The sequence below is a fragment of the Eurosta solidaginis genome, chromosome 4 (genome assembly GCF_040869045.1).
Source record: "Eurosta solidaginis isolate ZX-2024a chromosome 4, ASM4086904v1, whole genome shotgun sequence".
In the NCBI taxonomy this organism is placed as follows: domain Eukaryota; kingdom Metazoa; phylum Arthropoda; class Insecta; order Diptera; family Tephritidae; genus Eurosta; species Eurosta solidaginis.
The window spans coordinates 170,752,340-170,766,856 of record NC_090322.1 but is presented as its reverse complement, the minus strand read 5'-3'; the positions used below and the strand labels follow the sequence as shown (position 1 = coordinate 170,766,856).

The following is a 14,517-nucleotide window of genomic DNA, read 5'->3' as shown; positions in this document are numbered from 1 at the left end:
ACAGAACTAAGGCCCACTCCCTTTTAAAATACTCATTAACCCCTTTCATTTGATACCCATATCGTAAAATCAAATTCTAGGGTCACCCCTGGCCCACCTTTATGGCGATATCTCGAAACGGCGTCCACCTATGGAACTAAGGATCACTCCCTTTTAAAATACTCTTTAATACCTTCCATTTGAAGACAGTCCTGTCCTTACTTGTTTTTTTTTATATTCAAAGTGTGAATTTGAATCTGTGCCTATGATTCAGGGCAAAACAAAAACAAAAGTGCTACAAGTGTATAGGGGTTGAGCAGCTCCGATGTAAAGAAATATTTTGACAAGTATAAAATACATTATTCAGTCAACAAATATAGTCAAAAAAGATTTAGAAAGCTGAATTAAAAATTATTATAAATTTTTGATCTCCTAAAGTAAACACATTTGATTCAAATATGATTCCAAAATGTGGTTGAAAAAATATATTCAGTGTTTGATCATCTAAAGTATTCATATTTGATTTTTTCTTTTGTTCAATTGTATGGTAACTCATTATTTTGTCAGAAAGAGTAATCAAATTATATTGATATGTAGGGAAATTGAAAATTTAATCACCTAAATGGTGAGTGGGTATAAACAAATCTAGATGGGTATATATGTACACACATATATTCCTAAACTAAAGATCAGCCTACACCCCCATTTCCCACCCACTTCATTGATACCAATGTATCCATGCATAAGCTAACAAATGTTTGTACATTCACATGTTCAAATAAAAGACAAACTGTTTCAATCAACCACTTCCTACAAAAATTATTCTTACGCACAAGCATATGTACAAATCTATGTTCATATGTAAGCTAAGAAATATTTTTATATTCGCATGTTGACAAACAAAACAAAATTCACTTCAACCATCCAACCATACGCACAAGCACACATACATATTTACATATGTATGCTCATGTTTTGTATGTAAATCACAAAATCCTGAAAACTAGCTTCCTCTTGATTTTTCATTCATAAATTCTTCTTAAGTTGTCCAAATTGATGATAGAATTTTGCAATTCGGCAACATGGCATTTGATAAAATCGTCAAAAGACAAATTTTTGCGATTTTATAAATTCCAACTTCGATGCATATTGGGGGTATTCATTATGACGAGCATAACTACTTTCATAACCCCGCACTTTTCCTTTGAAATAATACCAAACTATTTATAAGCCTGTATGAAAGTACTAATATGGTAGTAAAAAATGCAAATAAACATGCACAGATATTGCCTAGTAAATGTCCACTAACATATTAGCAATATAATCTAAAAATTTCCATCCATTGTTCATATAAATTATTGCAAATAATTTTTTCATATCCTGAATTGCCGAGTTGTCACAGCTTATGGACATTTTTATTTGCTATTTGAAACCCCCTATCATATTCTGCCGAAAAATTGTTCGCGCAGTCACGCAGCCAAACTTGCAGCAACTGTGTTGCAGTTGCTACATAAGAGTGGTGTTTTACCCGTTTCTGACCTGAATTCGCACTGTGACGTCATACTGTATATGCTGACTTGTTTATCACATGTCAGTACAAAGTAAGAATTCTACATTATTTTCATAGATAAAAATTAATATATGGGAGCGGCGAAATAAATTAAAGTAATTTTGCGAAGAAATATAACATTATTTCGCAAAAGAGCAATAAATTCGTTTATATTAATTTTATAATAAATTCCCCTTTTAGCTGTGAGTTATTAAAGGTATAAACGGCAACACTTTTAACCACCGACGACACATAATTTGGCTCGTGCCTATTGTATTTCGTCGGCTAATTGCTACGAGCATTGATATTTACATATACATGGCCGTATACGCGGATTGCCATAATTGATTTGGTCGCTTCATAACGCGGAAAGCGACAAGTTGTTTTATTAATAACTTAAGACACTGCCACAGCATCAAAGCGACCAAGCATTTTATACATGTCTGCCTTTAATTGGAGTATTATTGAATATGTATATATGTATGTACATTTGTACTTTTTTGCTTTGGTTTGTATTTTCATACATATATATTCAATGATACAATGCTCAACATCTGATCAACAGGCACATGTCTTTTGTGTATTGTTGGTCTTATTTACATATTTAAGGGTTGATTTGAGGCAGGTCAAATGTATTTAAGTTTGACTTGGCTTATCAAACCTGCCTTTGAAAATATTCAAGTACATAGGTACTTACATCATTGTACTGAATAACACATATAAAATGCTTTAGGAAATTTCTTTATAGGTACCTCCCCTCCCACCCATAGTCCAAATAATAACTAAATAATTTTTTATTAATTCAATTGTTATCAAATATTTTATTTATTTCAATTTTTCAATTTATTAATAATTCATACTTCATGGTTAATATGCATACATTTTATGCAAATTAACGTTTTATAAATATGCAATGGATTTCGTGTGCACAGAAATTCCAAGTGTGCAAATGCCGTCGGCAAAACACTATTTGCATGCATATTTCAATTTGCATGCATATTTCAATTTGCATACATTTTCCTAACATTTTAATTTATTAACAAAAAGGGATGGGATAATTCATAAATGTATGATTAATTTACACACATTTCATGAAAGGGCATATTTTGGGTATATGAATAGGTTTTTGTTTGTAAAGAAATAAGCAAAATTTCTGCAATTTGCATCAACATAAAACAAGCAAATATATTGCTATTATTATATTAATTAAGTTCAAATTCATATTAAATCATAAAACAAGCAAATATATTGCTACAAGTAATAAAATTTAAATTTAATTAATCCTACTAAATACCTATATTCCCACAAAGAAATCATATTAAGAGAAAATCCAGAGAATTTATCACCAGCTGAAACTGTTGACAGAGAATTTTCTGCTGTTAACTGGTTAACATTGAAATTGGATTGTGTGTGGTGAAGTGCAAGACGTGTTCACATGCAAAAAAGTTGGAATCTAGCAAAAACGCCTTCTCATTGTGTTTAAATTCTCTGATACAGATAAGTTGTAATTTTTTGTATAAATAATAAGATAATTCAAATTCAGTTTCGAAGTGATTGACAAGCAGTTTCATTTAAATAAGATTTAAAATACTGTAACGTTCTTAAGGAATATTTCCGAGCATTCTATGGTTTAAACAGTAACATATATAGTTTTGGTCTCCAAACCGTTGTTGGACCCACTCAGGGTAATTTTTTATAGCGCGGCCGAAGGCCGCCAATGCAGAAATGTGTTCTGCGCAAAAATACAATGGATACCACACCCGGTTTCGGAGCACTCCGAGGTCATTGTACCGTTTTTAGTTAAATCTTTTGAACGACTAAATATTTTTATTTTCCGTTTTCGGATACACCATCCTGGATTCAAAACGCGATTATTTTGGACATGTATTATGACTGTCATGCTTTCGTATAGAATTACCGTTTTTAAAAAGTGGCCTGCTCGTTACCGAATTTTTCTCAGATTTCTATGTGATACCAAGAACAATAATTCTGCAAAATTGCATAGTCATACTAACGGCTTCTAATTATCGTCTTGAAAATTTTTTTCAGTTTCTTCTAAATGTAGGCGATGCCACGTACATTTTCTATAATTTTATCACATTTATATTTTTCGTCATAAAGACAACCCACCTATCAAGCTTCGTCACATGGACAGTCTTTGGTATTGAATTATCGAAAGTTTTCCAGGTTTCGATACCGTGAAAGTGGACGTGGGTATCTATTGTTTGATTTCGTCAATTCTCGAAACAAGATAAACCAACATACCAAATTTCATAAACATATCGCTCATTTACTTCAATAGTGTCATAACTCAAAAAACATGACTTTTGAGTTAATAACATATAAACGTACCCAATATCTTGATCTACATATGTTGTATAAAAAAAACTTTATGATGCGTTAAAAATTTACCACGTGCTATAAAAATAAAAATATGCCTTTATATGCTCAACATATGGCAGTTAAAACCTTTGAATGGATCTCCTGGAAAATTGTGTTTTTTGAGTTATGACACTATTGAAGTAAATGAGCGATATGTCCCTCAATTTTTACTCATAATGTGGGCCCACTTTATTTTTGGCGGTACACAAGCCTACTTCTGTCAATCGTTTAGAATCCATATAAAATCCCTACAAATCACCTATCTGTGATTTGTATAAAATCGCAACGATAGAAGCCGCAACTTGGTAGCACTTAAACGTCAAAACCAGCTGGCACTTTGCAGATTTGTGAAATATTTTGTTCCAAAGCGAAATCGCATTTTCCCCCAATTAAATTTAAAGAACTCGTGTTGTGATTAAAACAAAATCAAACTTCGTCTGCCGAAAGAAAATTCAAATATGTGCGAGCCGAATACACCAAGCACGCCCGGTAGCCAAGCTATCGTTAATCTAAAAGAGCGCGATAAATCTCTACAAAACTTCAAAGTACCCACAGCAGGAGCAACACGTAAGAAAATAAAACAAAAAATTCTAACCGAAGAAGTGTACATTGAGGAGATGGCAAAAATAATACAACGTGACTTCTTTCCACACTTGGATAAATTGCGAGCACAAAATGATTATCTCGATGCGATGGATCGTAAAGATTACGCTCAAATGGAAGCGATACGTGAGAAGTATAGTGGGCGCAGACCTACCGATAGACGAGGTAAATGAAACAATAATATACACATATGCGTTCCTGTTATTAACATTTATCTATATACAGCTGTGTCACCAGCAACGTTTGAAACACCAGCTAGCGCGAATGCCACCGGAACACCACGTCCTGGCTGTGACGGAAATGCCTCAGACACGCCCAGGTCTACTGTTTCTAGTTCTTCTAAAGCGTCAGGGGCGTCAGAAACAGATAAAATAACGGATAAGTATTCATTAGACTTATTTCTACAACACTACACCAGCGAAGATAATCATAGTTTTCAAGAAATCATCGATACGGCGGATCGAAAATTAAGACAAAAGTTTGCGGTGCTATATAATGAAGAAAAACTATCAGCGGATAAATTAGCGCGTGCGCTTACTTTACCATCTATTGAGCAGCAATTCGAAGAACCTGATCCAATGCGAAAGGTATGTAAGAGAATTAATGTAATTGCATACTTATACACGTAAATACTTCATTGTCCGAATCATAGTGATAATAGTCATGCAGTGGCCCCACAAACAGCAAAGACCTGCAACTCTTCATGTCCAACACATCGGGATTATGTACCGCAATGGCTCCGGACTTACTTTTCCAAGGGCTATAACTTCAGTATAACATTGTTTAAGTGGATTTCTGTTATAAAAACAATTTCACTACCAAATCGGTTGAATCCAAAAGTACTTCGGAGAGAAGGCCACCCTAAACTTCGGTTAGGTCAAACAAACCGTTCGCACGAACAACTGCCTAATATTTGAAAGCGCAAGTTCCACTTTCGATTTTATTACTCTAGATTCTAATGCATTTAATGCAGTCTAGTTGTCGAACAAATCTTTATATTTCCAATGTACATTTGATAGGGATGGACCATTGTGAGAGAGGTCGTAGAGGCGTTGGTTCCGCATTACAATTGAAGTGATGGTTGGTGTAATGTGATTGAAAAAAGCAATCTGATGCGATGGTTTATATCCCTTATTTGGGTGTCGCCGGGGTCGTGCTGCCTTATAAGGTCACCATCTCTCACTAGAGTTGCAGCCTCCGCTGGAAAATGTGGCCGGATTACAGGGATTCTTCCGACGGGAATAAAACGAGCCGAAGCGAATTCAATGCCTTTGCAGAAAGCACGCTCCCCTTGACAAGAATCAGTCGGGGAAAGCGGATGCCACTATATAATGTCGCTGTTGTTATAGCACTTACATCTCCCGAGCAGCATACCAAGTCATATTTGATCGAGAGCATCTAATGGCAAAGGCAGGTAGGCTGAATAGTTGGTCTCAAATAAGCCCACTTTCCTATTTATAGTCAGATAGCTGAATGTTCAGAATGTAGAAAGGCGAAAGAATAATTGGTCTAAAGCCATGGATCTTTTACACGGGTCCTCTTATTACATTTCGAAATAAAGTCTGCCCTCTATCTTCTTCAATTATTGATTAGCCCAAGACAACCTCTAAAAATGATCTCACCAATAAAAACTGAAGAATATTAAGGGACTTCTTGCGACCTTCTTTCTTAGAAGAAAAGAGAAAAGCCTTTAAAAGCTACCGACAATACCTGAGCCTTCAATCAGTATACTAGTCAAGCTCCCAGTCTTTCCAGCTCTTGTTTCATAACTCCGATGATCACATTGAGGAATAAACCACCAAGTCCCCAGCGGGTTAGGGGGCTTAGAATATACCCGACGTAGGTATGCCTGTCGTAAGAGTCAACTAAAATACCAAATTGATTCATAGGGTTGTGTAGCGCAACCCTGTCAAGGGGTTGCCAGCGCAATTTATAGCTTCTCCAACCCAATTGTCAACCTCACCTACCCATGGCGAATCCTTTTTCATTATGTGTCATACCAAATCGTCTGTATCCGGCAAATGACCGTCAACATCGATAATACTCCCCAAGGCCTTCGGTGAGTGACCTCCTCGCTACAACAACAACAATAGGAACAAGCCATAAAACATGTTGTAGATATCGTTATAAATTTAATAAAAATAATTTCAAATCTCACTCGCGGAAGACAAGACTTTGAAGAGATTTATAAGGTATAATCGAAACATCTGTCCCTTGTCCTTACAGATGTCACGTTGTTTAAAAAAAATTCCCAAATTATTAAATAAATTAAAAATAATTTATTTTTTAGATTGAGACATGGACTTACATGAACAAAAACTCCGTTATGTACATTCCCGATGGAGTCGAGCTTACTGAGCAAGAACAAGTAGAAGCAGCAAAAAACGCAAAAATAATACAACATAATGCAACACGGCTCCATACTAACCCTTTTGTTGAGCCCAAAACCTCAAAATCAAGCAATGAACTGGTTAAGTCACAATCACAACCGCTAGCGAATAAAATTGGTTTTGATGGCAATGTCATCATACCAGGCAACAATAGCGGCGACGGTCCAGAAGTGCGCGGTTTTAGTTTAGTAAAAACACCATCGCCACGTCCAGGTGAAGCATTTTCACCACTCATGACATGGGGTGAAATTGAAGGTACACCCTTTCGTCTTGATGGCTCCGACACCCCAGTACGACCAAATGTTGGACCAGCCTTTACCATTACCGAAAATTCACGTCGTGAGAATATAGCAATTGCACTAGCTGAAAAAGTCGGTGAAAAGATGCGTGCCCAAAAGCAGCGAGCAGCCGATACGGCTCACAAAAATATTCATTCTCCATTTATTCGTTCAAATATGGAACGTTTGGCTTCAATGTCACCGGCGGCTAGACGTTTGGCAACGGGGAAACTGAGAATTGGTACAACACCGTTTATGCCTACGCCAGGGCGTACACCTGGTGCGGCCGCTCCTCGAAGACCCAAAATCACGCTAAAATCCGCGAATAGACGTAAAACCCCTGGTGGTGCTATAGAAACAACAACAAGCAGCTCTGCGCCAAATACACCCAAACAAATAAGTAGTGGAAAATCAACGCTGACTGATAACTTACTGAAAATTCCAACGAAACGACTACGAGCTTGCGATTTCTTCTAAATGAATGAAAAGGTGAGATAGTAGAAATTGTAGTAGATTATAGAGTTAGGTGTCTAACGCACAAATACATTAAGTAAATGTTATGATATGTATTGTATATAAATTGTAGATAGACTAAGCTTGAACGAAACATAGCCATATACAAGAACTCAGTAAATAAAGCGCATAATTTACTTGTTATTTATTTAAAAATAAGTATCAAATTTATTCCAAATATTGATACACATTTCTGTAATTCATACAGAACCGTTGGCTACATTGTCTTGCAGTTATAGAATTTAATATTTAATTATGTTGTCATAAGCGATAATAGCTCACACACGCAATTCTTAGGCTGTTATTGCTCGTTACCACATAATTACAATCGAGACCAGCCAACATGATAATGCTATTGCCACGATGTAAAGCCAAATGGGGATTGATGTTGCATGAATGTCCATTTAAAGAGGTCGTGTCGGGCGGATAATTTCCACATATATTCATTGGTTAATTGCAAACGAGATAAGTAAGAATTAAATCTATTAGAGAATAGCAAAGTAAAGTCGGAGTAATGCGGGTCAATCTGTAATATATGGTGATCGGTCTCCAAGTATCGCATTTTGCGGACGGTAGTTGTTTCAGAAAGCTTTCTCAGTCGCACTGTTAATTGTACTTTTTCCCGAAAACCGTTACTGATCGACTTAACGGCTTTGTTGTTGTTGCTGTAGCGATAAGGACACTCCTCGAAGGTCTTGGGATGTTAATGGTCCTTTGCCGGATGTAGATCCAGTACGTTCCGGTAACAAGCACCATGAAGGTACTCGTCCGACCATCTCGGGAACGATTTAGTAAAACCACATGAGACCTTCTAGGCCATACCTCCCTCCCACCCCCTAGATACATCCTGAGTTCGGGGTCGCCAGAGCCTCGGCTGTTAATGAAACATGATTCGCCACGGGTAGGTGAGGTTGACAATTGGGTTGGAGAAGCTATATATTGCGCTGGCAAGCCCTTGAGAGGGTTGCGCTACACGATCCCTTGAATCAATTTGTTATTTTAGTCGCCTCTTACGACAGGCATACCTACCGCGGGTATATTCTAAGCCCCCTAACCCGCTGGGCTTTCCTTGAATGCGAGATTTTTCGATTCCATGGTTATATTGTATGTTTTAGACACGAGTAAAACGGTACCTGCTGCCCTTGAGCGGGGATATGGGGTATATTATTAGTGAGCAGAAACACGTTGAGGACATTCGTTAGGGATATTACACCCGCGGGATATAAATGATTCAGGTTCAGTGTTGAAATGCCGCCAAAGTCAATAAGTTTGAAGTGTTTTTTTATGATGACTTTGCAGACTGCTGTGTTTGAGAGGGTAAAGAGTGCGTGACTATATTTAAATTTTCGCCTCCAAGTTCGATGTTCTTGTCCACCACTTGCGGCAGTGTGAATAGCCAATTCCGAATAAGCTCTCGCATTGCTGCAGGTTCGATGCAATGACGGTTAACAATGTTCGTTCGGTTTTACCAGCTGAAAAATGGTTGCTCTTATTAGTTCCTCCTATTTGATCGCATTATTTATCCATTGAATTCCCTGATTACTTGATCACGCTCATTGGCCAAGTCTATCTCCTCTGTAGGACCGAGTTGCAAGTATTATATGCCGGAATGAATGAAGCCTTTTGGGTCATGCTTCGGATGTTGATTGGTACGAGCTTCCTCTCGGCCAAGCAATAAGTGGATATATTGTTGTTGCTTTTGTAGCAATATTTCGTCCCGCTTAGTCGACAAACATTTAAAAAAAAAATTTTCTAACTGTAGTTCTGTTGTTATTGTTGTAGCAGTGCTTCGCCCCATCCAATAGGTGCGACCGATCACAAAATGTCACCAGTGTCCTCTAACGGGAGTGCAGGGAAACTTGCAGTTTCAACAGGGTGGACCAGAGTGAGAGGTGTGTTAAGAGGCGTTGGTTCCACATTACAATTGAGATGGTTGGTGTCATGTGGGGACACATTGCAAGCAGGACATATATTTTGAATGTCGGTGTGGATTCTGGATAGGTAAGAATTTAACATATTACAGCATCCTTCTGCGAGTTCTGGGTATTTTTCTTTAAAACTCGATTCGCCGGGCAATTCCCCACATAGAGTAACGGTAGTTCAAAGAGCGTGTTGTGCACTCAGGTGACTCATATGGTATAGCCGTCTACATTTTGGTGAGAGATTAGCCATTATTCATATATTGGAACGATTTTCCGTGATCCATTGTCAAATACAGCTAAAAGACAAACCGATTGCTGAACGTGAAAAATAACACTAAAGAAACCGATTTGTTTCTCTAGTATGAGAACCAAAAATGGCACTGAAGATTGTACAGCCGCGAAAAATGGTTTGTCTCCAAGTCAAATTTGTCAAGGAATGACGGAAAATCGTTGCAATACACAACACCTGTCAGGTCTTGGCCTAGATAGGTAAGAGTTAATAATAAAAACCTTCATTTGCTTCTATTGGCTTGCAATTAGTGTATTTACTAATATTTTTATAGAATAAATTTGAGACTCGGACATGATCCCATTACACTCCTATATAACAAAAACTTCTAGCACCTTAGCGGACCATTAACGTATTTTCCTACTCATCCCAATAGTCGACATGGTCACCCGATTTGAATTTTTGTTCTTGCAGCACCTGTAAAAATTTCTTTGTTGTTTGTTCTGTCGTCAGCATTGTTTTGGTGTCGCGTTGCATTTTAAAGAAATCAGCCAATTCCTTATTGATACTATCACGCTGTACCAGCACAGTCATTTGAGTATCAATTGCACCTGGTGCATAATTCAACACCACCAATTCCTCCACATTAGGCTGTTCGTTGGCGAGTACACGAAAATACATTTCTTTAGCCGCTTTGCCAGAACAGTAGAAGCTCATTGAGGCGAACGGTTCAATGCCACACTTAGAAGTAATATTCACCACCAACTTGGGTACACCAGTAAATGCGCGGAAAAATTCACAATTCAATGAAATGGCAGAAAAGACATTCATATGATAGTATTGCTGCCAAATGTTGGTGTCCGCCACGTCTACAGCACCTTTCGACACATCACCCACTGAACCGGCATTGTGTATAATGAAAGCACGTTCAAAATCTTTGGCTTTTGCATCCTTCAGTGACTTGGTCAGTATTTCTTGGAACTGTGTTGCTGTGGCTGTGCTCAGATCGATTGAAAATGTATAAACTTTTAAATCTTTCAACTGCAATGCTTCGATTTCGGCCTTGGTTTGTGCCAAACCCGTTTCACTACGTGCCAAGAGCACAACAAATGAACTGGATTTGAGTTTAGCTGTAACTTCCACTGCCATACGTTGTCCAATGCCACGTGATGCACCAGTCACAAGCAAAAAAGTACGCTTTTCCAAATCCAAGACCATTTACTTTCACTATATAAACGTGACTAATTCAATGTAATAAATTTTTGTGGATTTGGTATAATTGTTCTTGTTGTTGTTGTGTTTACTTTGGTGCAAAGTTGGATTTACAATGTGTTTAAATTTTGAAATTGAAACTTGTTGCACAAATTATTCCAGCTGACTGACTACAATTTGAATTGTGTTTGGGCCCTCCTCCTCGTTGTTGTTGTAACTCACAATGAGCACAATTTGGCAGGCTGACCTTCAATATAAGATTTCACAGCAAGAATCTCATTCATAAATTTTACTCAAAGCGCAGCTGCAAAGCAATTGTATACACATTAGACTGCGTCGATTTATTAACCGATATCGCGCCATCGATTTTTCGATAGGATTTGGGCTCAGGAAAAAAGTTCCACTACGCATACCCAAAAAAATAATTTTCGAGCCTGAGAAATTTCATTTTTATACTCAGCGTGCTTTGCACACAGAGTATATTAACTTTGATTATATAACGGTTGGTTGTACAGGTATAAAGGAATCGAGATAGATATAGACTTCCATATATCAAAATCATCAGTATCGAAAAAAAAAATTGTTTGGTCCATGTCCGTCCGTCCGTGAACACGATAAATTGAGTAAATATTGAGATATCTTCACCAAATTTGGTACACGAGCTTATCTGGACCCAGAATAGATTGGTATTGAAAATGAGCGAAATCGGATGATAACCACGCCCACTTTTTATATATATAACATTTTGGAAAACACAAAAAACCTAATTGTTTAGTAAATAATACACCTTGAATGTTGAAATTTGTCATTTGAGACTCTTGATAAAAATTTGAAAACATTTTTTAAAATGGGCGTGGCACCGCCCACTTGTGATAAAATCAATTTTACAAATATTATTAATCATAAATCAAAAATCGTTAAACCTATCATAACAAAATTCGGCAGAGAGGTTGTCTTTACTATAAGGAATGCTTTGAAGAAAAATTAACGAAATCGGTTAAGGACCAAGCCCACTTTTACATAAAAGATTTATAGAAATATTTCTAGAAAAAATTGACGAGATCGGTTAAAGACCACGCCCACTTTTATACAAACGATTTTTAAAAGGGTTGGGAACGAATAAAATAAGCTACATATATCTTTGCAAAAAAGAGCGTTATGTCAATTGTATTTCATTTCCCAAGTGGATTTATAACAATAAATAGGAAAAACTTCAAATTTAAAAAAATGGGCGTGGCACCGCCCCTTTAATGACTAAGCAATTTTCTATGTTTCGGGAGCCATAACTTGAAGAAAAAGTAACGGCTCGTAATAAAATTAGGTATACAAATTTTCGCTAAAGCAGGAAATATTTCTAGAAAAAATGGACGATCTTTTAAAAGATTTTTAAAAGGGTCGTGACGAAAATAATAAGGTATATCTTAGCGAAAAAGAGCTTTGTATCAATAGAAGTTTACTTTCTAAATTGAATTATAACATTAAATTGGAAAACACTAAACTTTTTGAAAATGGTTGGGCACCGCCCCTTTTATGACTAAGTAATTTTCTATGTTTCGGGAGCCATAACTCGAAGAAAAATTAACATATCGTAATAAAATTGTGTACACAGATTTTTCTTAAGACAGAAAATATTTCTAGTAAAAATGGACGGGATCGGTTAAAGACCACGGCAACTTAGATATAAAACAAGTTTAAAAGGGTCGTAGACTATAATAATAAGCTATAACTTAGCAAAAAATAGTTTTGAATCAAAGATATTTCACTCATCAAGTTTTATTGTAAGAGGAAATGGGGAGACTTTTTTTTAACGGGCGGTGCCACGTGTTATGTAGAAAAATAATTTATCTGAAATGAAATGTACAATTGAAGCTCACGCTGAGTATATAATGTTTGGTTACACCCGAACTTAGACACCTTTACTTGTTTTACTTTTTTTCGACTTTGATTTTTAAAAAAATTTTCATATGTATAGCCTGTCCGACCCAAAAATGTCCGCTAAAAATGTTGTCGATAACTCCTTTTGAAAAAAAAAATATATATTTATACATGAAAATTTTACAATGAAAGGAACATTTTTTTAGTAGGTCATGAAAAAAACCTTAAAAATTAAAGTCGAAAAAAAGTAAAAAAAATTAAATTTCGCAGGCTCAAAAATTATTATTTTGGGTATGCGTAGTGGAACTTTTTTTCCTGAGCCCAAATCCTATCGAAAAATCGATGGCGCGATATCGCTTAACTTTCGTCCATACAAATCGAAAATCTTATCAAAAAGCTATCGCTTCACAATGCCAACGTAATCTCCAGGAAACAATCCATTGAACACGATTAAATAACAGTAGCGTTGTTGTGTAATAAGCTTTGGTTGTAGCTCCCATGATGCAGTCTAAGTAGCGCGTTTATTCTTCTTCTTGTAGCGATAAAGACACTGGCCGATGATTTTCTGAAGGGTTGTTGTTGTTGTTTTAGCGATAAAGGGGAGGGCTATAATGGATGGGGGTTCAAATTAAATGTCCACCTTCGTCATCCCCGAAAAATGGAAAATGGCCAAGGTGGTTCCGCTATTATAGCCTGGAAAACCAGCTAACATAGGAGATTCTTATCGTCCGATATCTCTCCTATCGCCAGACACTTGAAGCCATTCTGCTTCCCTATTTCACTGCAAATTTGCGTCTTGCCAATCATCAGCATGGCTTTCGAAAACTACATCGCACTACCACCGTGCTAAACGTCGTTAATACGAAAATGAATTGCGGATTAAATCAAAAAAACCCATCATAGGACAGTAAAAGTTGCGGTAGACCTGTCAAAAGCTTTTGATACGGTCAACCACGGCACGCTACTGCAAGCGTCCTCCTTTTCCCCAAGTCTCAAAAGGTGGACCGCAAATTATCTGTCTGGTCTGTAAGCATCGGAGCAATTCAGGAACATAACATATAAACCCAATTAAATAAGGGGTAACACAGATTTGTGTTCTATCCCCGCTGTTGTGTAACTTCTATATATCGAAGCTACCTTCACCACCAGAAGGAGTCACTATAGTTTCCTACGCCGATGACTGCACAATAATGGCCACAGGCCCAGGCACACACATCGATGAGCTTTGTAATAAAATAAACAGCTATTTCCCTGATCTCTCCAGTTTTTCGTCTCGCGAAACCTAACATTGTCACCGGCCAAATCATCGGCGACCTTAATTGCAACATGGACACGGCAAATGTCGACCATATTGGACAATTTTGGCTGTGACGTTCGATCAGGATCTACATTTTGGAGAGCATGCAACCTCAATTGTACCTAAAATCCAGAGCCGTAATAAAATCCTCAAATCTCTTGCCGGCAGCACTTGGTGTAAAGGAAAAGAAACGCCCATTACCACTTACAAAGCAATTGGCCGGCCGATTGTATGTTACGCGTCTCCGACATGGTCGCCAAGCCTAAAGGTTACTCACAGGAAGAAAAT

The 14,517-nt window shown here is 37.1% G+C and overlaps 2 protein-coding genes across 4 annotated transcripts in view; one reads left to right on the top strand and one right to left on the bottom strand.

Annotated features, from left to right (window-relative positions):
• Nucleotides 1-4,221: 4,221 nt before the first annotated feature.
• The window catches only part of Es2 (ess-2 splicing factor homolog), a 174,993-nt gene continuing 164,697 nt past the window's right edge, over nt 4,222-14,517 (top strand). For 2 of the 3 annotated variants that reach the window (XM_067783753.1, XM_067783752.1), the window contains exons 1-3: nt 4,222-4,678; nt 4,739-5,100; nt 6,804-7,670. In XM_067783753.1, the coding sequence (XP_067639854.1) occupies nt 4,369-4,678; nt 4,739-5,100; nt 6,804-7,658 (1,527 nt within the window). In that variant the 5' untranslated portion in view covers nt 4,222-4,368 and the 3' untranslated portion in view covers nt 7,659-7,670. Of the gene's footprint in view, nt 4,679-4,738; nt 5,101-6,803; nt 7,854-14,517 lie in introns of those variants that run through there. The other variant, XM_067783751.1, reaches the window with a different exon arrangement.
• On the bottom strand, nt 7,904-11,310 carry Sptr (Sepiapterin reductase). Its single transcript, XM_067783754.1, has one exon. It carries the CDS (start codon nt 11,061-11,063, stop codon nt 10,266-10,268), a length of 798 nt encoding a protein of 265 aa, XP_067639855.1. The 5' UTR covers nt 11,064-11,310; the 3' UTR covers nt 7,904-10,265.

Coding starts and splice junctions, on each gene's coding strand:
- Sptr (XM_067783754.1), bottom strand. CDS start 11,063: ATGGTCTTGGATTTGGAAAAGCGTACTTTTTTGCTTGTGACTGGTGCA.